At 42.8% G+C, this 26,556-nt stretch overlaps 2 protein-coding genes across 3 annotated transcripts in view; one reads left to right on the plus strand and one right to left on the minus strand.

Moving 5' to 3' along the window:
* Positions 1–1,381: 1,381 nt before the first annotated feature.
* Positions 1,382–26,556, plus strand: part of CDC20B (cell division cycle 20B) — a gene marked incomplete at both ends in the record, with an annotated part of 52,900 nt that continues 27,725 nt past the window's right edge. The window contains 4 exon segments of the mRNA XM_080933735.1: positions 1,382–1,441; positions 1,714–1,776; positions 22,877–23,117; positions 24,767–24,900. Of these exon segments, the coding sequence (XP_080789861.1) occupies positions 1,382–1,441; positions 1,714–1,776; positions 22,877–23,117; positions 24,767–24,900 (498 nt within the window).
* GPX8 (glutathione peroxidase 8 (putative)) lies at positions 11,051–14,917 on the minus strand (the record flags this gene model as incomplete). Of its 2 annotated transcripts, XM_080933540.1 has the most annotated exons (3): positions 11,051–11,481; positions 13,971–14,232; positions 14,714–14,917. In XM_080933540.1, 3 exons carry the CDS (start codon positions 14,915–14,917, stop codon positions 11,318–11,320), a joined length of 630 nt encoding a protein of 209 aa, XP_080789666.1. In that variant the 3' UTR covers positions 11,051–11,317. The 2 variants fall into 2 exon arrangements, with proteins under 2 accessions (XP_080789666.1, XP_080789667.1); XM_080933541.1 differs by lacking the exon at positions 13,971–14,232.

Raw genomic sequence — 26,556 nt, forward strand, 5'->3', positions numbered from 1 at the left:
GCTTTGATTGACATTTTAAAAACCGGCCATTTAAAATATGCATGAGTCATGCAACGATGGTTCACTTTGAGTCTTAGTGTTTGCAGAAAGGATTTACTGGGACTTGGAATGAGTAAGCATTTGAACACACTGCAAGAAAAGCAGCATTTCTGTGGGCAAGATACTTTAATACAAGCATTTTGGTACATCTCATTTGAAGGTGAGGGTCCCCAGCACACATTTTGAACCTTTGTCATTGAACACTTGGAAACACTTGAACACTTGCGGCGAAGCCGGTATTTCTTGTTTCAAAAGCAATTGAGTGGATTTTCAGAAGCATTAGAGTTGGTTTAGTGGGTTTTTAGAATTATTGACCGGTTAGAATCTCCTACCCCCAAAATGCGCAAAGTAACTTCTTAGAGTGAGTGCAAATGCAATCTGATGTCACTTTGGGATGAGGACAAGGGGCAGAGACTTGGCTGGCAGACCTCAGAAGTCAGTTTAGCCTCCTGCCATATGGCACTGCCCGCAGCCCATCTGGTTTCCTGCCAGTCTCCAGGCCCCTCAAGCAATTTCACCGTCTATTCGGTCCCGGGCCTGGTCAGCTGTCTTATGGCTCCTTCCCCTCTCACAAACCCCCTGTTTCGAAAGTAGCTCCCAAGATCCAGCAAGAGAACTTGGCCAGTTCCCAAAGTGGACAGTGCCCATAATTTATTAAGTGGGAATGTCAATGCCTCCCCTTCTTGGCAGCCTAGACACCCCACTAGGTTTTCCTGAGTTTGAAGATGGAGTTAATGTGCTCATTGGGGAAAAACGTTTATGTTCAGGAATTTTCCCAAGCGATTATCACCAGCAGTGAAGAGAAGGGCGAGGGTGACTGCACGCGTCCAAATTTGATAGTCAGGGTGGGGTTGAAGAAAGGGAGAGGGGAATGAAAAAAGGGATTAGAGTCCGTTAGGAGGAAACGTTTTTTTGCTTTTGAAAACGTAAGCGGTGGTGAACCGGTGAACTCCAAAAGCCCGCTCCTCTACCCGCCGACTCCGCACCTCCTGCGGTGGTGACGGCGCTCGGCTGGCCGCAGCTCCACACCCGCCACGGCTCGCGGCAAAGCTTGGCGCTGCAGCGCGCGCCGCTGGGGAGGCTCCGTGCGGGACCCCGCGCAGGGGAACCCCTCCCAGACCCGACGTCGTCGGAGCGCTGGCCTGTGGCGGGCGGAGGGAAGGAGGTTCCCGCTTTGATTGCCGCCCAGCGGGCTTTTTAAAGGGTACCCTGGGGAATTCGCTCCAGGAGCTGTGGGAGGAGCGAGGGTCTCAGAAAGGAGGGCAAGTTTGGTGGGTTTAGGGGGACGAGGCTCCCCCGAGGGGAGAGGCAGGGCGTCGGGGAACAGCGCAGTCACTTGGAGATGGAGTGGAAACTGCAGCGCACAGCCCGGAGGAGGATCCGCTCGGAGGAGGTGTTGTGGGTGAGTACCGTCCTTTTCTTTCAGGACCCAACCCTCCCAAGGGGCTTCTTGCGGAAGGGACAGTTTGTAATACCCGGTTAGGACCAAGAAATGCCACGAAGTGTAACAGCCTAGTTTAAATTCTGAACTATGTGAAATTTAGGTTCTGGAGATGCTTTAGAAAGAATGAGTGAATGTAGTTCGGCAAGCTCAGGATTCAGAAACATTCCACACACTCCGTTATGATTTTCCTAAAGAGTTTCCTCCCTTATTGTGTTAATCTATTTCCAAAGGAGAATATCATTCGGGTGCTCGCCAACGGCATGAAGCAGCAGCGAAGTCAAGGTTCCCCCAAGGTGAGTGTTCTGGACTTGCCCTTCTGTCTTCATTCTGATCTCCAGCAAACTAATTCTTGTTAAAGAAAGCGTTTGCAGGAATTATGGGAGAATTAAAAACCTTTACAGAATCTAAAGACCTAGGAAACGGATTCTTACAACTGATGGTAATCATTTATACTTAGTTGGCGGGCACTTGCTATTTTTGCCTTCACAGGGATTGAAGCGTGGGTGTGTCAGGCAGGCAGTGCCTTGCTAGCTGGCTGTTGGAACTTTATCCCAACAGTTACTAGCTGCACTACCCTCTGCTGCACTTAGAAGCATGCAAAGACGTGGAAATAGTGCCATCTGGTGGATAAGGCCGGTGTACTCACGACAGCTACTAAAATCTGGATCCAACAGAGTATTTCTGCCCCTTGAAGCCCTAATCCAAAGCTTGTAGTTCTTTTTTTTTTTAAAAGTGTTCTCGAAACTTATTTTTATTATCTTGTGTATATTTACCTGTATTTATATCTGTGTATCACGTGCGTGTGTGGTTCCCGCGGAGTGTAAGAAGAGGGCTTCTGATCTCCTGGAACTGGAGTTTCAGGCTTTTGGGGGCTGAGAATGAAATCTGGGTTCTCTGGAAGAGCAACTAGTGCTCTTAAGCGCAGAGCCATCTCTCCAGCCCCTGTACCATTTTTAATAGATGGAAAAGTTAAATTCTCATATAACTTGCATCTCTAGTACCAATTACTTCTCATTACACCAACTAGTTCACGTTCTTTTAAATTTAGAAATCTTTCTAGATAACTTATACATTTTCTATATTCAAGCAGTGACACTCAAAATCAAAAAACAGCTGGCCTTTAAAAATGCAGTGACTAATGTTACCTATAGAGAAATAACATTTAAAAGCCCTTACATTCTTTAAACATTTTAATACTGATCTACCATGCATATTTCTTTAGTTATGCTTCCTGCCCAAATTATTTTTTAATCTTCTAGATACTTTACTGCCTAAATTCAATTGGAATTTTGTTCATTCATTCTTACAGTGATAACATCTTTAATTAAACATTAAGTTTGAAAAACCTATGTGTAAGAATTCAGAGTTTGAGTCAAGCACTCAATCCCAACACTTGGGAGGCAGAGGCAGGTAGATCTCTAAGCTCCAGGCCAACCTGGTCTACACAGCAGTTCTGGGCCAGCGAGGGCTACACAGAGAAACTCTGTCTGGAAAAAAATTAACCAACCAACCCTCCCTCAAGAAAAACAAACAAAACAAAACAAAAAACCACCAAAACTCAAATTTAAAGTTCTTTTCTTGTTAACATGGGTATACCTTGGAAATATAAACTTTTGTTTCTTATAGTTTAGTAGAAAGAAAACAAGGTTTCTCTAAACATCTTCAGTGTAACTATTAAGATTGGTGTTCTGGGGTTGGCTGGTGAGAAGGTTCAGCTGGTAGCCCCAAAATTCACACGGTGGACTGGACGGAGAGAAAGACTCCCTCAAGCTTCGTTTGCACACCAGAGTTCTGCAGCTGTTCTCTTTTATGTCACAAACGTAGCCTCAGCGACTCCGTGGACTGAGAAAAACAGCACTTGCCTGACTCAGGTAGGCAGTGTGTTGTTAGCTGGCTGCGTTGGATCAAGTTAGCAGCCACAGCCACACTGCCACTTGCTTCTGGATGGGTTCTTCCTGATAGCGGAGTGCACTGTTTTCCCTGTGTGTGATGGGCTGGCAGTGTATTGTTAGCTGGTTGAGTATGATAAAGGCACCAGCTAACACACACCTGCTCTCCTATTGCACATACAACCAACATCAGGTGCTGTTACAGTTATAACTCATGTGCGTGCTTTGCCACAAAGAGAGGCACTATTTATGGTAATAGTCATATGCGTGGCTATTGGGTGACACAGTTGACAGATTTACAGTAACCAAAGTACTAACTATTGCTACTTTAAAAAAACTCGAGTAATATTTTCGGAGTCCTAGCTTGACATTATTAAAGCATGTATAGAGCGATGTGTTTGTTTTCCGAACAGAAGATTTAGAATATAAGGGGACAATATGTATTTGACAAGTTTTTAACGGAATCTTTGATGTTCTTCTGGGACTACCAGTTTCTTCTTCTTCTTTTTTAGAAGTTAATTTTATTGTATTTATGTACAGAAAACTTAAGTGTACATTTTGCCCAGTTTAGTGGCGAGTTCTTTAGCCTTTGCCTTTTCCAGCTTGGCAATGGGAGCCACAGACTTAGGACCCAGAATGTTGCCTCCCCAGTGGTGGTGGATCTTGTCATGTCTGTCATTATAATTGGTCCTAATAGCTTTCATCAGCTTAGCCAGAGCACCCTTGTCTTCTGAGTAAACTTGTGTGAACAACAGTGGTGTTCACACAACTGAAAAAGAAAAAATGTCTTTTTCCCAGCCTGGCCTTTCCCTTGATGATGCAGTAGGGCACCCCCAGTTTTCGACACAGAGCAGACAGGAAAACCACCAGCTCAATGGAGTCTACATCATGGGTAATCACCACCAGCTGAGCCTTCTTGTTCTCCACCAAGATGGTGACTGTATTGACTCCTGCTTGGAGGACAGGCGGTCTCTTAGTTGGGACGTCCCCTTTGCCAGCAGCTTTCTTCTCAGCACGGGCCAGCAGCCTTTGCTTCTTCTCTTGCTTTGTCTCTGGCCTGTACTTGTGGACAAGCTTAATCAGCTGAGTAGTAGCTGTTCGCCTGTCCAGGGCCTGGGAGAACTGGTTAATAGCAGGAGGTACTCCGAGCCGCTTATAGAGGATGGATGGCTCTTTGCTACAGCCTGCAGCTGTAGCAGGGCCATTTGATGAAGCGTGTGGGATCTCTTTTGGGCTGGATGTCCTGCCCAATGCCGAAGTTCTTGGGCCTTTTCTCAAATAAAGGACTGACCACCTTTTTGGCCTCCTGTTTTTTGACAATGGCAGGGGCCAGGACCCCCTTCTTCCTCTTGGTCTTCTTTCCTTTGGGCATCTTGCTCGGCTGGAGGAGCGAGCTACCAGTTTCATAATCCAGCAGTAGAGAAGGTCTCTGTGGCCTTATGTTACACCAAGTGATGTCATACCCAGTGAAGGGAGACTTTGTGTTCATTTTCAAAATGACCCACGGATTAGAATATTTTCACTTGAAGTATCTAGAAAATTTGGGATATTTTGGGGTGGGGGTAGGGATAGGCTGACTTGTTTGGGGAGACATAACTCAGTTCTCCTATTTTGTGTAAAATACTGCAAATAGTTTTCTTTAAAAACAATAATTGGAAGAGCATGAGATCTAGTTTATGAAGAGAGAACTGACCACAGTGTTATTTAAAGTACTTTCTCATTCTGCAGGAGGCCATTTGAGTCACAGGGTCACAAGGTGACATCAGGTGGACATCTCAGGAAATCACTAGAACTCACTTTGGTGGACCCACCTATTAGAAGCATATACGACAAAAGAAACAAACTGCACTCCTTAAGTTATTGGGCCAAATTTTACTGGTGAAACAAACTTGTGTTAACTATTTAAATTTAAATATATTTCTTAGTCATAGGTTAAACAGATACTATTAACTGATTTCTATGCATTTTACTATTTTCAGATATCATCTTTTTTTTTTTTCTGTTGTTGATCAGTATTCTATTATTAGGGTCTTTGTGTTTAAGACAGCAAAGGTAAGTATTGTTTTCATTCTTTTGTTTTTTAGAATTTTTAGTTATTTCTTGAGAATTTCACAATGTATACAATGTGTACAATGAATTTTGATCATATTCAACCCAAACTTTCCCCTTCTCCTGGACCCTTTCCCAATACCTCCCTTCTACCTCTATGGCTTTTTACAAAACTAAAATAGCTCTAATAACAATAGAGCAATCTGAACTCACAGGAGTGTGGGGCCGTCCATCTAAGCATGAACAATCAACTAGCTGCTCCTGCCCTTAAAGAAAAATGTCCTCTGTTTCCATATGTCAGCGTTTGCTGGTGGCTCCTCAGCCCCACCCATGGTGGACTGTAGGCGGGCTTCATCTTACACAGGCCTGAGCATCTGTTGGTCATTCTTAGGTGTAAAGACCACACAGGCCCAGAAGACAGTGTTTTCCCGTACTCTTCCTTATTCTCTAGCTTACAATCTCTCTGCCACATTTTCTACCATGTTCCCTGAACACCGACCGTATAAATCAGACACATCAACAGTCACTTATTCTCATGTTTTCATTTAAAAAATTTATTTATTTAATGTATATGAGTACACTGTGGCTGTTCCCAGACACACCAGAAGAGGGCATGGGATCCCATCATAGATGGTTGTGAGCCACCATGTGGTTGCTGGGATTTGAACTCAGGACCTCTGGAAGAGCAGCCAGTGCTCCTAACCGATGAGACCCTCATCTTTTTTTTTTTTTAAGGTTAAATATCAGTGTGTTTTTTTCCTTAGTTAATGACCTGTCAATAAAAATAAAATCTACTAAACTAAGAAGGCTTTTCTTTGTGCTTTAATTTTTTAATTGAAAAGTGAGACATAAAACACTGCCATTTGCCCTCAATAAGCAAGTGTTGGGATGTACCCTAGGACCTTGTTCAAACGCCCCCATCACACATACTGAAAGCGCTTCATCAGTTCTGTTTTACTGAGATGACAAGAGAGGAGGGCAGAGTGGAGCAAAATCAACATAAGGACATGAGGTCCACCGGTAAGGAGAAACATCTGTAACCCTAACACCAGGAGGCAGAGTTTAATGCAGTGTGGCTATAGGACAAATTGTTTGAGGCCAGTCTGGGTTCTATGGGATCCCGTACCAAATAAAACAGCAAAACAAATCAAAAGCAAAGCTAAGGACAAAGGTGAACTCACTACTAACGGTGTCTGTGTGGGTGGAGTGAGGGGAGGGTTACACACCGGAAGTGAGGGACCAGCAGCCAGAAAAGAAGCAGCTAGAGCGCTGCAGACCTGCTACCCCCCCCCCCCCCCGTGAGAAAGCTGCTGTGCTGTTCACAGTGCCTGAAAGGGACCCTGTCCCTTAGCTACCCATTCCCAATTCCCTGCTTCTAGCTGCTCTTTTTCTCTTCAAGGATAATGTCCCAGCAGAGTCTGGGAAGAGGGATCCAAGAGTGGGTTGGATTCATTTGGAGGCAAAACAATAGCATTTTAGCGCAAGTCATTCTGAGGACTAAATACGGGCCTGCTCTATCCGGACAGGTCATTTTCTTCCATGGAAACACTATCATTATACATAAGGAACCACTCAGTGCTTCAGCTCACGCAAAGCAGACTTTAAAAAACACAGTTAACATATGAAAACAATATAGTTTTTGGCTTGGGTCCCCCTTCCTGTCCTCCTCCTCCTCCTCCTCTTTCCTCCTCTCTGCCTCACCTCTTTCTTCCCTTCCGCCTACCTACCCTCTTCTTTTCCTCCTTTTATTCTCTTCTACATGTATTTTCCTACCTGAGGCTATCTGTAGAGAGCGCTTAGGCCGACAGACTTTGCTGTGATTGGGCAGCTCCCAATAATTCAGAAACTGCAAACACGTCCACATTTGTATGGACCCTGCCTAAATAATGTATTTACAATAAGGAAAGGGGCAGGTTTGATACATTTCACATGAAGCCTTTTTTCCTTGGGAAGCCTTATGACACTTTTATCAAGTTTATTTGTAAGGATTTTTCATTTGTCGGAGCCATTTTCGGTTGATTGTGAGAAGCACTGGTTAAAAATATCAGAAAAATCAGCAAACTAGGTGCTAAACCATTGATAGATTGACACCAGTCACATGGGAACATTTAGGCTCTCTGTGAAACTGTGTGGCTGCAAGTCAGGATTTCTCCTGAAGAAAGGGAGCCTGTTAAATAGCTAGCAGACACCATGCTGTACAGGAAAATTACTCATATGTATAACATGTGTATATATTATATATAACAACATATGTAATCACTTGCCTCTATTATATGGCATATATATAATTATAGCGCACCTATATTCATGTATATATGCATACACATGTAACATGTTACACACATATGCACATATGTATATAACGTATTTGTATACACATATATCCATAGTATAGATGCACTATAATTTTTATTATTAAGAGGTGTAGTTTTCAGGGCAAATCCATATTAATTTCAGTCCCAATCTTCTCTGCTGTTGTATCTGCCATGAGTATATGAGTTTGTACAATGAACTTTAGTCGACGTATTTAACTCAGGGAAGGTACATGCAACCACATCGTTCTGTTTTGTGTTGGAGATGATGCCTACCTTTTTACATACGTCCCGTGTACTGCAGCAGTCTGTATTTGGGATGTGGTGCCCCAGTTAACTGCGACCCCCAAGTCGTGAGTGTCAGCACATTACAAATAGCTCTTCTTCATTATCAGCTGAATGTTAGGGGTCTCCGAAGGGACCCTTGAGTTTCTGTCAAGGCTATTCATAGAACATGGTTTTAGAGCCTTATCTGCCTTCCAAAGTGCAGAGGCTATTGAGATCATGGGTTAGATAAAGCAATCGCATCTGGCGACACTGGATAGATGGAAGCTCTTTATCTGGCCTTGGAGAGAAGTGGTGACTTGAGGACACCAGAATCACATCTACTGGGACAGTCATTCTGTTCATCTCTGTGACCACCCACCTGGCCCTGTGAGCCTGCATTGTCTGCGCACTGCTGGCCAGCAGTTCTGCACACGTGACTGGACGGAGCTTGCGCAGAGGCGACGGTAGTGATTTTTGAAGTTAGTGTCAGGAGTCGGAGGATGTGGCAATAGAACTTGGGAAGCAACACTTGGAGGGATGGGTCCTGTTCGAAAATTGTCCTTAGAGGCCCAGAATGTAGATTGCTAGTTTGCTGTTGGGGTAAGATTACAAAAGACAAATAGAGTTCAATGGCTCCTATTTTACTGACCACAGTCCGGGTTCTGGTTGCTTCCCTGATGACAGGATTAGGAGGCCTTTTGTTCCAGTTTACTTCCACTTTACAGGTAAGGGGACTGATGTTAACAGGAGTTAGTGACTTGCCAGAAGTCATGCAGCTGGTGAGGTGTCTCCAGGTTTCCTGGCACACAGATCTGGCACCATGAAGCTATCTCTGCAATACTTGCCCCTATAATGGGCACTGCTCTTCCAGAGAGCTCACTGAACGCATCAATAGTCCTGTGTTTAGAAACATACTTTGAAGCAGAAGGCGCCACGGAATGTGTTTTGCTTCTGTGAGAATGTTAGTGTAGTGTGGTGGCCTGAATGAATTTACCACAAGACCTCCACCCGTCTTCGTTGGGTCTAAACGGAGGGAACCACAGGCTCTTCCTCTTCTGCCCAATTGTAAATGGCTGAATCCAACCTCCCCCATGTCCGCCCCAGTAGTTCTATGCAAGGCCCTACACAGGATAGTAATTCACCCTCATAACTTGGTCTCTCTTTGTTAGCCTCAAGGCTCACAACACAGAGAGATTATGGCTTTGGGAGAAAAGATGCAAACACATCTGCAAAAAGGTGCAGGTTTGACTTTGAGGACTTACATGATCACAATGCCCTCCCCCCCCCCCCTTCATTGGAGTTTTAACTATCTGAAGATGGTGTTTATGGTTTTGAGTGTTAGAATGACATAGAATTGAATTCTCCCCAAATGTAGTCTCTTAGCAGCCAAACTTGACCTGTAAGAAATCAAGTGAAAGCTATACCACTCCTGGGCATATAACCAAAAGATGCTCCAACATCTAATAAGGACACATGTTCCACCATGTTCATAGCAGTCTTATTTATAATAGCCAGAAGCTGGAAAGAACCCAGATGTTGGATACAGAAACCCAGGAATGGATACAGAAATTGTGGTACATTTATACAATAAAGTACTACTCAGCTATTAGAAACAATGACTTTATGAAATTCCTAGGAAAATGGATGGAACTAGAAGCAATCATCCCAAGTGAGGTAACCCAGTCACAAAGAACACACATGGTATGTACTCATTGATAAGTGGATACTAGTCCCCCCAAAGCTCTGAATATGAAGAAACAATTCACAGACCTTATGAAACTCAAAAAGAAGGAAGGCCAGAAAGTGGATGCCTCAGTCTTTAGAAGGGAGAACAAAACACTTAAGGGAGGAAATACAGTGACAAATAGAGGAACATGGATTGAAGAAAAAAAAAAATCCAGAGACTGCCTCACCTGGGGATCTATCCCATATGCTGCCACCAAACCCAAGCACTATTGCTGATGCCAAGAAGTGCTTAATGGCAGGAGGCTGATATTGAGGTTCTAACAGAGTCATATAGGTACAGTTGAGGATGCTTGCAGCTAACCATCAGACTGAACACGGGGACCCCAATGAGGGAGTTGAAGAAAGGACTGAAGGAGCAGAAAGGTTTGCAACCCTACGGGAAGAATAACATTACTAACCAACCAAACACTCCAGAACTTCTAGGGACTAAAACACCAACCAAAGAGTTACACATGGAGATACCAATGACTCCAGTTACATATGTAGAGAGGACATTGTTTGACATCAGTGGGTGAAGAGGCCTTTGTTCCAGTGAAGGCTTGTTCTTCCAGTGTAGGGGAATGCCAGGGAGCTGAGGTGGGAGAGGGTGGTTGGAAGGAAGTGGAGGGGGAGGAGGAATGGAAGTAGGAGGGGGAAGGGGATAACATTTGAAATGTAAATACAGAGAATATCCAATAAAAATAATTAAAAATGGAATTTGCCATTTAAAAATTAAAAAAAAAAAGAAATCAAGTAAAATGTCCACATACTAATGACCTTTTCCCTATATGTGGCAGTTTTTACTCAAAATTAGAGGCTAACCTTGGCACTAATATCCTACTTATGTAATTTAAATTGATCCTAGAAGAATAATCACATGGAGGGGCTGAACATGATGTTTTCAAATCATTTAGAAGTGACAATTTGGCCAGATTCAATAAACACTAAAACCTGTATTAAAGAAACACAAACACACACACACACACACACACACACACACACAATCTGTATGTGAAACAAAATATAGATAATGATTGGAAAGTCTGCACTTTGCAAGGTATGGTGGCGCACATCCCAGCACACAGGAGGAAGAGGCAGGTGGATTTCTGAATTCAAGGCCAACCTGGTCTACAGAGTGAGTTCCAGGGCAGCCAGGGTTACTCAGAGAAATCCCATCTCAGAAAACTGAAAAAGAAAAAAAATGCACTTTATATTTTGCAACATTTATTGTATATTTTATTACATCTAGATTTAGTTACCCCAAAAATGCCACCCTCACAGTGTTCCTTGGCCCACATGGTGACCTCGGGCACTGGTTTTCCCACAAGGTTAATCCTGGAGAAAGTTAAGTGAAGGGTATTGGTGACTGAGCAGGGTAGAGTTTCCTTCTGGTCAACAGAAGTAATATACTTCATCATGATTCTTTGGCTAACCCCCAGCCCCCTTTCCTCCCTTCTTGGTAACATTTCTATCCTGGGGACAGCCATTACAACTCAGTCATAAGATGGCCTTAAACATCTTTCGTACCATATGTTTTGGAATCTAAAAGGAGGCCCGTCTGTCCTGCTGTACTGGCCTGACTCATGGTTCCTTCATAGATCCTCTTTCTTTTTAAGAATGATTTGCCCGATCATTTGTGATACATGAGGTCTGATGGCTTCAACGGGTTCCTCTGGCCTCCAGAACTTCACGACTTGTCCCTCAGGGTTGACCAGATACTTCCAAAAGTTCCACCTCGGCTCCTTCTTGGAAGAATCTAAAACATTCAGAATATATTTTCAAATCTTTGTTGGTGTTTTCAGTTTTATTAGCATATGTTTAAGTGACAATATTATAAACAGGCACTAGGACTGTTCTAATATTATTAATAGCAAGAAAAACAAATGCAAAGACCCATACAGAGTAGAGCTCGGGGCTTCACTACCCAACCAGATGTCATAGGTAGCTGTCCGGATGAGTCGAGACATGAACCAAAGTTGTATATTTTAGATCACTAAACACATTTTCTCTTTGTGTCTGCCATGCATCCCAGGCTGCACTTGAACTTATAACCCTTCTGATGCAATCTCTTGGATGCTGAGACTAGCAGGTGAGTGCTACCAGCCCTAGCAAGACTGGACAAGTTTAATCTTTAGTTTTTAATGCTTATGCAGCCCAGGCTGACCTCAAATTCATTACATAGCTCAGGCTAACTCTGAACTCACTCTGTAGCCAAAGCTAAGCTTGAACTCTTAATCCTCCAAGCTCCACCTTCCTAGTGCTGGGATTAAAGGTGTTTGCCACCACTTCAGTCTGTTCTCAACATTTAAAAAAATATAAGATATCTTAAAGTCCTTGGTAATAGGAAAATATGACTTGATCTTTCATATTTAATGTACTTATGTTTCAAATATTGTTCAGAACAATAGAGCCAAAAAAAAAAAAAAAAAAAAAAGAAAAAAAAAAAGAAAACTGCAGGGGACTTGAGATAGTCACTGAGAAATCACAACATTCTTTTGATAAATCTTAATGTGAATTTTAAAATTTATATAATTTGGAATCTATGTCTCTACTACTGATGAAAAAGAGATAGTAACTAGGGGTTGGAGAGACAGTTCTGTGCTGAAGAGTGAATATTGCTCCTGCAGAGGGCTGGGCTCCATCCCTGGCATCCATGTGGTGGCCCACAACTGTCTCTGACTCCTGTTTCAGGTGATCGGGTACCCTTTTCTGGCTTCCTTGTGAACTAGACATACATGTACAAATACATACATGCAGGCAAAACACTCATATACATAGAAATAAAAAAAAAATCTCTTAAAAAACATACAGTAACTAAAACTAAAATCATTAAGTCCTGATTCTGTGCCTAGCCAAGTGTGCTCAATTCAAATGGGCTCAGTGAATTCAGGCTTTCTCGCAACCCCAGCGTGGGTATTGCTGTCTTCAATATTCTGCAAGTGAGACAAGTGGAGGCCTCGAGGCAGAGGTGATACCTTCTAGAACCTGTAGCCTTTACCTCTGGGTTCTCTTACTCAGGGGACCTCCATACTGTTTGTTGCATTTTTGGTTATACGAGGTGAGTTGGGTTCACAGGCTTTTTTTTCCTCTCTCAGTAAGAGCTTAGGAGTTCAGGAGCTGTAGTATTTGACAGTGTTCTGGTTAGATTGTGTTTGGATGCTTTGCTCAAGGGAGGGCTTCTGTTCTGCCTTTTCTGTATTTCCCCAGAAACAAAAGCCACAGGGTTCCTGCTCATTGCCTTCCAAGTGCTTTGCAGTGCTTTAGATGGATGGCCCTGGCCAGCTTACTTATAGAGCCCCCCCCCCCCCCCCCCCCGGCTGCTTACTTATAGAGCCCTCCTGCCAGCTTACTTATAGAGTGCCCCCCCCCCGGCCTGCTTACTCTTATAGAGTGCCCACCCCCGGCCTGCTTACTTATAGAGTGCCCCCCCGGCCTGCTTACTTATAGAGTGCGCCCCCCCCGGCCTGCTTACTTATAGAGCCCTCCTGCCAGCTTACTTATAGAGCGCCCCCACCAGCTTACTTATAGAGCGCCCCCCCTGGCCTGCTTACTTATAGAGCCCCCCCCCCGCCAGCTTACTTATAGAGCGCCCCCCCCGGCCTGCTTACTTATAGAGTGTCCCCCCCCAGCTTACTTATAGAGCGCCCCCCCCCCGCCAGCTTACTTATAGAGCGCCCCCCCCCGCCAGCTTACTTATAAAGCCCCCCCACATGACTGGGCTTTGAAAATAAGTTATTCTTCTTTGGATCTCAGCACAAACCATGCAAACTGACAGGTCAGCCTTGAGGATAACGTTTCTGATAAAAGGCCACTGTAAAACCAAACAAAAGTACTCAGTGATGTTTCGCCACAGGTATTCCTGACGTGCAGCTTTAAAAGAGGCAGGGGCATTGCCCCAAAGGCTAGTTAGATGACGGGAAGGTTGAAATCTTAGGGGAAGCAGGTGTAGCCACGTTTCACCTAAGTCTTCACCACAACGACCATATAAATAAAAACACATCAAAGTAGAATTCTTCACCATCTAAGAAGCCAGAACATCAATTTCAGGGACATATGAGTTCTAGAAAATTGTAAAGGGTGAGGTTCTGGATCTTTGAGAATTTTATGAAAATTTCCCAGTAAAATATTTTAAACGAAATATGAGCTATGGTCCTAATAATATCTATTTATCTTTCTCTATATCACTTATAAATAATGTATCAGATGAGAAGGAATGAACAACATTGAGGCAGAATAGATATTTACCAACAAGAAATCTAAACGCAGGTTCTGCTTCCGGCCCTAAAATCTTAATCTTGTGGAAGATGGGGAATGTGACTCCGTAGTTTTTTCTTGCAAAAGATTCTATCTCCTTGCTGGACTTGGGCTCCGATTCTCCAAACTGATTGCACGGGAAAGCCAGGACGTTGAAGTGATAGGGCCCAAATTCCTTGTGCAGCTCCCTGAGTGTCTCGTAACTCTTGTCTGTGAATCGGCAGTCACTAGCCACGTTTACAACTAGGGAAGCCTCCCGGAAAAAGAAAAAACCCCACCGGAAAGAGAAGCAAAAGATTAAAAAAAAAATCTTTCATGCAGTTAAACTCCTAAACCATTTCAGGAGACTAGGATGTACGATGTCCGATGGATTCTGTATTTTTAGACAGATCTAACTGTATTGAAAACCATAACCCAAACGAATGGGCGACAGTGACAAAGTTCTAGTCGGATTACATAAAGAACACTCCTAGTAACGGGTCTCACCACAGCCACACAGCATCGTCTAGATAATACAGCATCAGTTCCGCACAAAAGAGAAAGCAGCTTTTGAGAAAATCAGTCGCGTTATGGATTGGAAGTTTAAAGCTCTTAGAACCCTGATAACTGAAAGGACATCTAACGATATTACTTCGAAGACTACTTTCCAGCTTACGGCTGTAAGGAACCCTACTCTATGGTGAGAATAAGTATCAGAGCTGCGAAACAACAGAAATAAAACCCCCAAAACTTACTTTGCCTTTGAACTTTTCCAGAGACACCATCTTTCCTTTGGCATCCTTCACCTCAAAGGAGTAGAAGCTGTTGATTCTCGGCTTCAGGAATTTCAACTGAAGGAGAAAAAGCGTCACGGTGCACAGAACCATAGACAGCAAAACTGCAAATATCTTTGCTTTGGCCCCGAAACATTTTAGTGGGTAGGCACCGAGAGGCTCCATTTTGGATGCTTCTGGGAGTCTCAGCAGGCTGGAATTCAAGGAGGGGCTGAAATTTGAAACCCGCGGAGTTAAGGAGAACCGGAAGGGCTTACAAACCCCTTGGCTGCTGAAGAGCAGGAGGACCCTTCCCAGAAGAATCAAACAAAGTCAGAAACTCAAAAAATTCCAACATATTTGTTAAAGTGGCTGCACTTTAACTCTTTTTTGGATAGAAGAATTCGTATCGTTTTAGCAGATCCTTAAGATGCCGCCCTTCTACGAAAACGTTTCACCAGAAGGTGGTGCTCTTGTAACTTGGAAATGAGTGGTTATTGGTCGGCCCTGCATCCTGTGTGTTCACTGAGCAACGGACTAGGTGTGGAGGACCGAATAACCCCCAGGAGTAGTTTAGGTGTGGATTAATGTGGTCTGTTAATATGACGTGGGACCACAAAGTACTTAAAAGTTTTATGTGTTTATTGACCATACTATATGAATATAAAGAATTTATAATGGAGCAACAAAGGTTGGAAAAGGTCATTCTATTTATTCGGACATCATCTAGTGAGGGCAACCAGATGTCAGGCAAATATAGTAAAAATAGAAAGCCGTAAAGGCGTAACACCCCTTATCTACCAGAAACGACAGCAGCTTTGTTTTCTTCAGTTTTGTCTTTGTCACTGGCAAGATATTTTTCAACATAACCAAGCGTACGTGTGGGCTCAGGCACTAGCACACCTGCACACACACAGGTACACACATGCAGACATCTACACATAGGTGCACACCTGCAGAAACACACAGGTATACATATGAACACACAGGCACAAATATATGCAGGCACACACATAAATACATACACACAGGAACACATATACAGGCACCCCTCAAACACTCATGCACACATATCCCCATACATACACACATATACACACATACCCCCACATATGCACCCCCCACATAACCCCTCATATACATATAAATATACATACACACATACATGACACACACCTACAAGCCCCACTGAGAAATTTCATGAATAGTTCTTTGACTTACTCTGTAATCCTGTCCATTGCCCTCTGAGACAGCATGGCTCTGACCTATGAAAATGACTCACCAATGAACTCCAAACTGTAGATGAAAAATTCTGGACTCAACATTAAAGCAGAACCTTTACGGCAGAATTTAAATATTTAAATAGCAGAACTCAAGCACAAGACCCAAACAAACCCTTCAAACCTACAGCACACTCACTAGCTGCTGTATCTTCCATCTCTTTTCTCTTTGGCCGTAGCTCACTACACAGAGCTTTGCTCTGAAGATCATAGTTATGAGGGATGGGAACAGGAGGCTGTATTCCGCAGTCGCCTTAGGATCTGCCCTGTTTAACACACAGGAAACTCTGGACTAAGTGCCATTCTTTTGCTGGCACTGCGCATGTCCAGGAAGTCTAGAGTGAACCAAGATGCTGGCTTTCTGTTGCTCCTGATGCTTTGGAGGGCCTGTCCCCAGCTTCTGTGGTGTGTGGGGTGGGTGTAGAGCAAAGGTAGTTTAGTTAGGTAAAGCTAGCAAGAGAACCACTCTACTCCTCCCATTGCTGAATCGGGACAGATGCAGCAGAGCTGGGCTGCACCGTACTGCAGGCTGGTAATCCCAGCACTGTAGCAGCTGAGGCAGGAGGATCATGGTTCTGTCCAGTCAGGGTTATACACAGAGAGAACCTGTCTCAAAAATAAGAACAAGGAAAACAAAACAAACACCAAAAATTGAAAACAACTACAACTTCCACCACCACCACCTCCTTAACCACCTCCTCTTCCTCCACCACTACCACCACCACCACCACTACTTCCTCTTTTTCCTCTTCCATTACCACCACCACCATCACCATTACCACCTCCTCCTCTACCACCACCACCACCTCCTCCTCCTCCACTCCCACCACCACCTCAACCATTACCACCTCCTCTTCCACTACCACCACCTCCTTAACCACCTCCTCCATCACCACCACCACCTCTTCCTTCTCCACTACCACCACCACCACCATTACCACCACCACCAACACCACCACCACCTCCACCATTACCACCTCCTTCACCACCACCACCACCACTGCCACCACTGCCTAAACAAACAAGAATGGACACAGACATCAAAAAATGACCATGTAGAAAGCATTCCTTTCTAAATATATTTCCAGTGAAAAACAAAACTACCCAGAAACTGATCAGTTCCTGAGAGTGTTAGATGTCCTCTGCTGGTGAACACCCCACCTCCCACTATGTCCCAGCATTCCTTTGTCACTCTGCCACTCTGTCCTTGCTTCCCACATGGGACCCCTGGACCTGCTACATCACTTAGCCCACCCAAGGCTTCCTAAGAATTTCCATTCTGTTTTTCTTTAGGGTTTATTTTATTTATGAGTACACCATCGCTGTCTTCAGACACACCAGAAGAGGGCATTGGATCCCATTACAGATGGTTGTGAGCCACCATGTGGTTGCTGGGATTTGAACTCAGGACCTCTGGAAGAGCAGTCAGTGCCCTTAACTGCTGAGCCATCTCCCCAGCCTGGAATAATTTTTATTCTTTGTAGTATCTTCTCATGATGCATGGGCACCAAAGCCCCAGAGCCTTACGGGAAGGATGTGTGCCTTGTCTCTGTGGATACAGTCCTTCACCATCAGGCAACCCAAGTCAATGACTAGGGAACTTGGGCTCTAAAAAGTTAACCTGTAGAAGAACTGCTGACATTTGGAAATCAGAACCATGTGACTCATCCCTTTGAGATAGGGAGCCAGAGTGGTTTCCTCTGGGAGGGCTGCTGATGAACAGGGCCTTTTTTTTATAAAGGGTGAGATTATTTTGAGAAAATACTTGGTTGGTCTATTTTCTTCTACAGAGATTCACCAAGTGATCCGGAGTAGAGTGAGTTTGAAAAGTTCCAGCTACTTAAACTTACACACAATTTCCATACAAGCCAGTATACTAGATTAGTAAGCAATCATTTAGGTCTGAGGCACATGCTAGTCTGATACGAAAGTTTAGTGTGGATGAACACTTTTAAAACTTTATTTAGTTAAATGTTACCTCTATCTATCATCATCTATGTATGCTTTTGTGTGTGAATGTATGCATGTGTATATGCGTATCTGAGCATCACTGTGCATGTGCAGAGGTCAGGTGACAACTTGTAAAAGTTGGTTCTCTCCTTCTACCATGTGGGTTTTCAGGTGTGAAAGCAAACCATCTTGCTGGTCCTAGTTGCTGTTATTGTTATTGTTATTATTATTATTAATTATTATTAATAGGATCCTGCCATGATGTCTAGACTGGCTTTGAGATTATGGGCTCCTCTGATCCTCCTGACTGTGCTTCCCACAGAGCTGGTACTACAGCTGGGTATCACCACGTCCAGTTACCAAGCATCATAATAGCAAGTGCAGGTTTCTTGTCAAGGGAACTTAGATTTAGTGTGTTAATTTAATGGTCCTTAAGGTTTGGGAAGGTCAAGTACTGAAAGCATGTCAAACATCACTAGGCAGGCCCACTGATAAAACATTCACACCAGTTCAGCAGACTCTTGTCCTGGACAGTGTGGGACAAATACAGATTTGGCAGTGTTTCTCTGTGCACAACCTGATACCACCTCTAAGATATTGGGATTTGTTGCTACTATATACACATTCTGCCAACACTAGGCTCTTCTCAGAAATAACATGTATCACATTATACATCTCTTTGCAGAGGGATAGTGGTCCAGAAAACTCACCAGTCTTAACAGGTAAAGGAAGGTTTTCTGAGTGGGAGGAAGGGTTGCTGAGATGGCTGTCAGGGCTGGGAGACTAGGGAGTCAACACTGGATGAAGTGATAGGAGTGGTTCACTGGCCACCTCAGTCTCTGCGAAGCATGTGAATGAACTTCCAGTGAAGGAGCCAGCTTTGGACAAACTGAAAATCAATTATGGAGTTCTGGAGACATGCCAGGAATGGAAATAGAAGGCAGCAGTGGTGACCCCACAGAAACCACATGCTCATGTGCATACTAGGAAGGAATTATTAACTCAGTTAAGTTCAAAGAAGTAGTGAACACAGCAACCAAGAATTTGGTTTTCAGCTTGATAACCAGAAGAATTCTTTGATTTGCAGGACACCATTTCTCTGTGATAGTTAAACCACGCTTGTGGGGGACAATATAGGACGCAAGATTGCTCCAGCCTGGTGAAGGAGTTCTACTTACCGGAGACCTTTAGCTTTCTAAGAAGTTACTATAAGGGCGGAAAAAATCTGGGAGTATAGAAAAGCAAGAAAGCATTCCCACGTGTCTTGAGATAACCTGGAGGGAGTTGCAGAAAGTCTGCAGAGCAGAAAGTAAAGATAAAGTAGTCTTCATGAGAGTGGCATTTCCAAACGTGTTAGTCTTCACGAGAGTGGCATTTCCAAATGTGTCAGAAAGACCTTGAGGGATGAGTGGAGGCTAAGGATGTCCCAGCAGCAGGAATGGGGATGAGGACAACAGATAATTCCTATTGGAAAACGAACAGGATAGTTTTTGTTAAAAACCTTTAAAAACTGACACACAAAAACATTAAATTGTACATACTTATAGGTCATCAAGTAATGTTTTAATACATAAATATATTATGTGGTGCTTAATTTATCTTGTACATGTCTACCTCCTAAATATCATTTGCAGTGGAAAATCCAAAATAATTTAAAAAATACTTTCTTTATCAATAGGATACTTACAGTTTCAGTTTGGGTTTTATGTTCCACTAGAATGTGAAAGGCATAGGGGTGTTGAAATCTTTTATCATTTGAAAAATTAGTGTATGTTTATGATGTATGTTCTGTACATTTGTGTCATGGCATGATGCATGTGGAGGTGAGAGGACAACTTTGTAGAGTTGTTTCTTCCACCTAAATTTCTGTGTGTTCTGGGGACTGAACTCAGCAAGTGCTTACCCACTATGACATCTCAGCAGCTCAGCCTGGTATTTAGGTCCCAATAATAATATACAGTATTGAGACTCTGATTTCCAAGGGCCTTGTGGTTAGAATGCCACCTCACTGGGTGGGGCTGGGTGTGTGGCGGGGCTGTGGTCGGGTAGTAGTGGGGTGTACACTAGAGCCATAGAACCATCTTTATTATTTCTGCCTTTGTCATGAGATTTCCTTTCTCTTTTTTCTCTTTTTGAAAATTACCCTCCCTCTCCTTACCACCTACCTCCCACCTACCTTGTGGAAGACTAGAGGATGGCACATATCTCCTCGTACCATGTGGGTCCTGGGGATCAAACTCAGGTTCGGTAGCAAGCACTTTTACCTACTGAGCCATCTCATCTGCACCATCATGAGATTCTTGCAAAACTCCGCCACCAACTTACATTGCCTTTTCTGGACTTTACAGGATTTTCTCACCCACCAAACACTTGTGTGTCGGATCATTTATCACCAGACCTGTTTGTTTCTGTTTTCTTGGGCACTTCATTCTGTGACTTCCTGACCTTATTTTTAACCTCTCTAGGTTCCTTTTTATTTATCTTGGGCTCCGGATTCCTCTCTGTATAATGTCACCACGATGTAGCCACTCAAGGTGGACGAGCTGAGACGATGGGCTTCGTCCCTTTCCTTCCTTTGTCTTATTTTTCTTATCTTCCTCTTCCTCTCTATTAATAAATACTTGAGTCATTTAAAACTATGCGACAGGCATTTCCTTAGTAGGAGATAGGTCCTGGAACAAAAGCTTAAAAACATCAAAGATGAAGCAGTGCAGCCTCAGCCAGGGGTGTCTACGTGCCACCTCTGTGCTTTCTATATTTGCATATCATTTGTTAATATTTTCATATTTTAATGAAATAATAATGAATAATTTACCTTACTTGGATTCAATTTTGCATGGGTAAATTTTATATTAATGCTGAGGGGTTAAAACATTAAAAGATTATGCTGAATACCTAACTACTCCCAGTGGAAGGATTGGCTGACAAACTGTACATTCATTAGGCTGAGTTCAATTGTGCTCCCTTGGAAAGATCCTTGTATTGAATGGAAATTTACTTCTTCCTTTCTGTGGTCAAGGTTTTGGCAATGGGGCAATTTAAAATAAACTTTCTTGCATCTCTTTAAATATTTGGCAACAGTTTCTTCTTTCTTCTGGATCAGCACTCTGGCTTCCCTTCCGGCATGTGATGGAGCCTCGCACGTGCTGGCACACATGTAGCTGCCATTAGAAGTTCATTTTAGCCTCTCTCGTGTGGACCCTGTCACCCCAGTGGACTTGGCCTTTGAATTCTGGCATATACATATGTCTTCTTCCCTTTTATTTTTTCTTCCTTCTCCTTATCTTCCTCATCCTGTATTTTTTATTTAGAAATATTAAAACATTCTGAAAAGTATTTACAATGAGTACACAGCAGAATGAAAACAATTAAAAGAAAAGGTCCTGGACAAGTGCTCTATAGATCTCTCCTGTAATCCCAGCTTTCGGGAGACAAAGGCAGGAGAACCTGCAGTCCGGAGTTCGAGGCTGGCCTAGACTATGTAGTGAGAACCTACCCATTTTAATCCCCAAAGCAAGTGTTCTACCCACCATGTCCAAGCTGCAGCTCAGACTAACCATAGAAGTGGTCTAACACACATTTCTAAGCTGGGTATTTTAGAGGTGTTATTAATAAAAATGGTCAATTGTTGGGAGTCTGTTGAAGCTGTGGAGGATGTGCATCCACCTCCTGTGGAAGAAATCACCCAAAGCTCTGTCACCTAAAACACGCCCTTCTTCTCTTGCAACTTTGAAGGCTGGAGGCCAGTTTTGCAGGGTAGAGGACAAATGTCAGCAAGCGTTACTTCCCCCAGAGATTCATCTGAAGCACCAGCACCTTGTGTTTCTCAGTTCTGGTGGAGGTCAGCACTTTCTGGCTGTGGAAGTGGCTACAGTGATACCTCCTCTTGGATCATTATCTTCAACCATCTTATCGGGGCAAATGATGGTATTCAGACCTTGATAGGATGTTGGGGGTAGTATCCCCAACTCATGTAAGCTAGTCTGAGACTTAGTCTCAGACTAAGTACCTTGTGTGGGACTTCACATGCAAAGCTTCTTTGCTGTGAAAGACATTGCTAGGTGGCAGGGATTAGCATCTGCAATCCTGGGGGACGGTTACTTGGACTCAGTAGGCCGCTAATCCAGTGTGGAACAGACAAGCAATTTCCTAGTCAGGTCCCTGAAGGGGTTGTAGGTGAATCCAGCTGATAATGTGAGCCAGTGGTTACCTCAGCAATGATTCTATGTGGAATCATTCAAGATGGGCAGAGTGACAGTTGCCAAGTCAGAGGAATGCAGACATGTCACAGTACAGTGTGACTACCAGCATGAAACTAATTGACCACTTTTCTCATATGACACACCATCAGTCTTACTCTTTTTCCCTCCCTCTTTTAAACTCAAAATTATTTTGTCTCGAAATGCATATTTAGGTTATAGAAAACCAAGGAAATTTTAAACAAGACTGCCTGTCTTCTTTCCAACATGACAGCTCCTCCTTATTTTAGTCTCCACCAGTCTTGGTTGGCATGACTGGGAGTGTAGCTATTGTCTGGATATGGCCCACAGACATGGCTGGCTTAGTCTGCCAAGTTCTAAACCTTAGAGCCAGCAAGAACATTGAAGCTGGGAGAAGTTGACAGTGTTCCACATAGTCACTGCACATGTTTTATTTACACGAACCTGTAATGATGATAAGTTAAATAGAATCACTCTCTAAACTGTTTGGACATATTTAAAAACCATGGATGGGAAGTTGGGATTATGTAATATTCTAGTGAAGAAAAAAAATTCTTCACGGTCACCAAATTTAAATTTCATGTGCATATATAGTGGTGTTCTAGATAAACAGCACATGATTTCATTGGAAGGAATTATTACTCTTTGAATCTTTGAACCCACTAGAACTCACAGATTTTATTGTTGTTCAACAGGAGCTTGACTCAGTCATCACAACATACTCTAACTTCAAGAGCAACTTGGTGAAGAGGCTGTCTGCGGAGATACCTGTGGCCAGCAGCCCCATCACCACCAGATGGCAGCCAAGCCCAGCCAGGGACCTGAAGAGCTCTCCCTCTGTGGAAGAGGGCCCTCTCTCCCACATCCCTCAATCTCTGGGATCTGGGCTAAAGACAGCACCAACAGCAGACACCCTGTCTCTACTACATGAGCTCAGTTTTAGGCATTCAGTTAGACATAAGTTGCAATTCTTTATGTTGGTAGTCCAAGTGCAGGGACTCCCACAGGACACATTCTGACACAGGTTGTGTTTCTGCTCTTTTTATAGTGTAGTGGCTGTTATGTTCATTATATGTTGTGCTTTAATTATGGCTCAGAGAGCATATATATGTGTGTGTGTGTGTGTGTTTGTGTGTGTGTGTGTATTTCTGCACTATATAAATATAATTTTGTTTTGAAGACTCTAAAATGTTAATGATTTTGGAAAGATTTCTTGTGCATGAGAGTCTGAACAACTATATATACTTGTAATTATGTAACCAAGTTGAATAAAAGGTAAAAGCAGGAGATACAAGAAGAAGAGAGTGGAAATGTGAATGAGCAGAAGGGGGCAGAAAGAAGACACTGTAATGCTTGCCCTGGGTGGTGGTGGTTTGTCAGGGTTCGGCGTGTTGGAGCATGATGGGGTGGGGTGGTGGAGAACATACTTTAGCCCACCTAAGCCCTGATGTGACTTTCAGGATCCTCAACTGACCAGTCAGAGCCCTCAATGGCTCTTTTTGAGATATGTGATTCTCATCTGGGTGCATCCTTTGTAATTTCTATTCTTCAGGAGCAAAAAACCTTCCACATATATAAAATAAATATAAGAGAATATATTTTAGTTTTATTTCTGTTGCTTGACAATACTGTGGCAAAAGAACCACTTAGTGAAGGAGGAATTTATTTGGCTTACAAATCCAGGATACACTCTATTATTTCAGATAAATAAAGGCAGAGACTTGAGGCATGTAGTAACATCACATCCAAAAGCAGAGAGTGAATAAACACTTGCATGTATGCCTACTTACTCATTTTCTTGTGCTTGGCTCCATTTCTTTACTCATACACAGTTCAGAATCTCCTGCCTAGGGAATGGTGTCACCCACAGTGGGCTAGGCATTCCCTCACCAATTAACTTAATTATGATAGTCTTCTATAGGCATATTACAGGCCACCTAATGTAGATAACCCCTTCCATCCTCTTCCTAGGTGATTCTAGACTTGACAAGGTGACAACTAAAGCTAACCATCACAGAAAACATAAAAATATGAATGTAAATAACACCGACTTCTGTTTTCTTAGAAAGTATTTTACTGTTACTATCTCCAACTACCTTTAAGACATCTTTCTGTAACAGAAAGGAGGAGAGGCAAAGTGATACCATAAGAATCATGTAGTGAAGACCAATGACTGGTAACACAAACATCCAGTGATGACTGAGCAGGATGATCTTAGCCTGACAAGATGCTCCTTGCTGCATCATTTAAGCTACCAAACCATTTTATCTGTTCTGAAATTGTTTTATCTGTGCAGAAGTGAGTGCTTTGGCAGCTGCTGTTGGGGATGGAGTTGGGCCTTGAACTCTGGCATTTCATCCTGGCTTTAGAGACCACTGAGGCAGTTTCTTTTGATTGCTCATTCATGAGCTGAGAGCTTCAGCTAAGGCCCTGGCCATTCCTCTTTATTTTCCTGATAATTTGGTCAGAGAACTCAGGCCTTCATTTTCTAATCCACAGAGATATATGCTGCGGACAGCAGATTAGTAATTCAAGTGACTACATTGTTTTATAAATAGATTCAAAGCTAAATGTCTTTCTTGCAGCATCCTATAACAAAGATTCACTGAAAACCCCAACTAAAGGATGTTCTGAAATGAATAACTACACTTTCCATCTTTGCAAGACACCTCTTGCTGGGGACAGAGGCTGGAAGGAAAATGTTGCCACCAAAAACCAGGTAGGCAGAGAGAGTTTTCTGAGTTTTGAATATGAGGAAGGGGTTGCCTGTGTGCCCTCAGAAACCAGTTAGAAAGGATGGAACAAATGAGGGATGTTAACAGAGGCACTGAACAACAACAAAAAACTTCCATGGGACAAGAGGGCCACTCAGAACACAGCAAAGGAGAATAGTCACCAAAGAAGGAAAGATCAAAGTCACAGAAAGATAATATATACCTAGTGTGATTATTTCCAGCCAGTGGGTGACTTGGTTTGTCCTAAAGGGCCCATCTAAAAAGTCTCTCAGCACCAGTTTGATTGATCCTGTAATGCAGATTTTCTTATATACCCCTTTTCACCTGAGAAATATTTTTTTAAAAATGTATTTATTTTATGTATATGACTACACTGTAGCTGTCTTCAGACACACAAGAAGAGGGCATTGGATCCCATTACAGATGTTTATGAGCTACTATGTGGTTGCTGGGAATTGGACTCAGGACCTCTGGGAGAGCAGTCAGTGCTTTTATTAATTACCTCTCCAGCACTCACTGGAAAAATTTTTATGCGGTTCTGGGGATATAAGTATACAAAATGGTAATAAAATCAAAAAATTTCCTATTAACAAATAATAAGAAATTATTTTAAAACATTTAAACACATATATGTGTGTGTATCCATCATTTGTTAAATCAAATTTGCATGTCAATGAGATGGATCTACTTGTTTATTTTTACATGAAAAATTAAATCTTGGCTAAATGACTGATATTACATGATGTAGAATATTTTAGTATCTTTCAGATTTGATTGATGTCTTGATCTTATAACTATCAGTGCTGAGAATGCTGCTTTGTGTAAATGTATAGTGCAAAATGGTGAAAGTGTGCTTAGGGCCATTTCAGAAAGTGTTAGAAATTCTACCCTAAACTCAGGCCTAAGTTCATTCACTGATTATTTTTCTTTATGAAATTCAAGTTGGGAATTCATCAGCAGTTTTAAAAATCAAATGCTGTAGTATAAAATAACTCAATTATATATTCCTTTGATACTTTCTTGCTGAGGAATGATAGTGGAAAAATACTAGAAGTTTTTCCTAATGAAATTCTTAGGTTTCTGTAAGAGCAGAAAACCTTGTATGCACAGCCAACCACTACTGTTCTAGCATACAACAGCTTTGAATCTGAGCAGAGGTGTTTGGGCAGTGTTTGCTGACATCATGTGGTATCACAGACTTTACAGTGCAAAGTGTCATGTTTGTTCAGAGTTGAGGCTGTGGTGAAGTTGTGTGAGGTCACATGAGCCTGCACTGAAATAACTTAGATTCATTATGCATTTAATTTTAAATTAATGTTTGGTCACTGCATGATCAGAGAGCCTTCCGTTCTGCCAACAATTTCTTAGCTCCCACCCAATCTACAGTTAGAAGCTACGCTCTAGACCAGTGGGTCTCGGCTGTGGGGTGTGACCTCTTTGGGGGCCGAATAGCCCTTTCACAGGGTTGCATAATGCATATCCTGCATATCAGATATTGACGTTAGATCTCATAACAGTAGTAACATTATAGTTAGCAAAGAAGTGATTTTGTGGTTGGGGTCACCACAACAGGTGGAACTGTATTAAAGTGTTTCAGCATGAGGAAGGTTGAGAAGCAATGATGTAGATTTGTAAATGAA

Source organism: Micromys minutus (assembly GCF_963924665.1).
Source record: "Micromys minutus genome assembly, chromosome: 20".
NCBI lineage: Eukaryota > Metazoa > Chordata > Mammalia > Rodentia > Muridae > Micromys > Micromys minutus.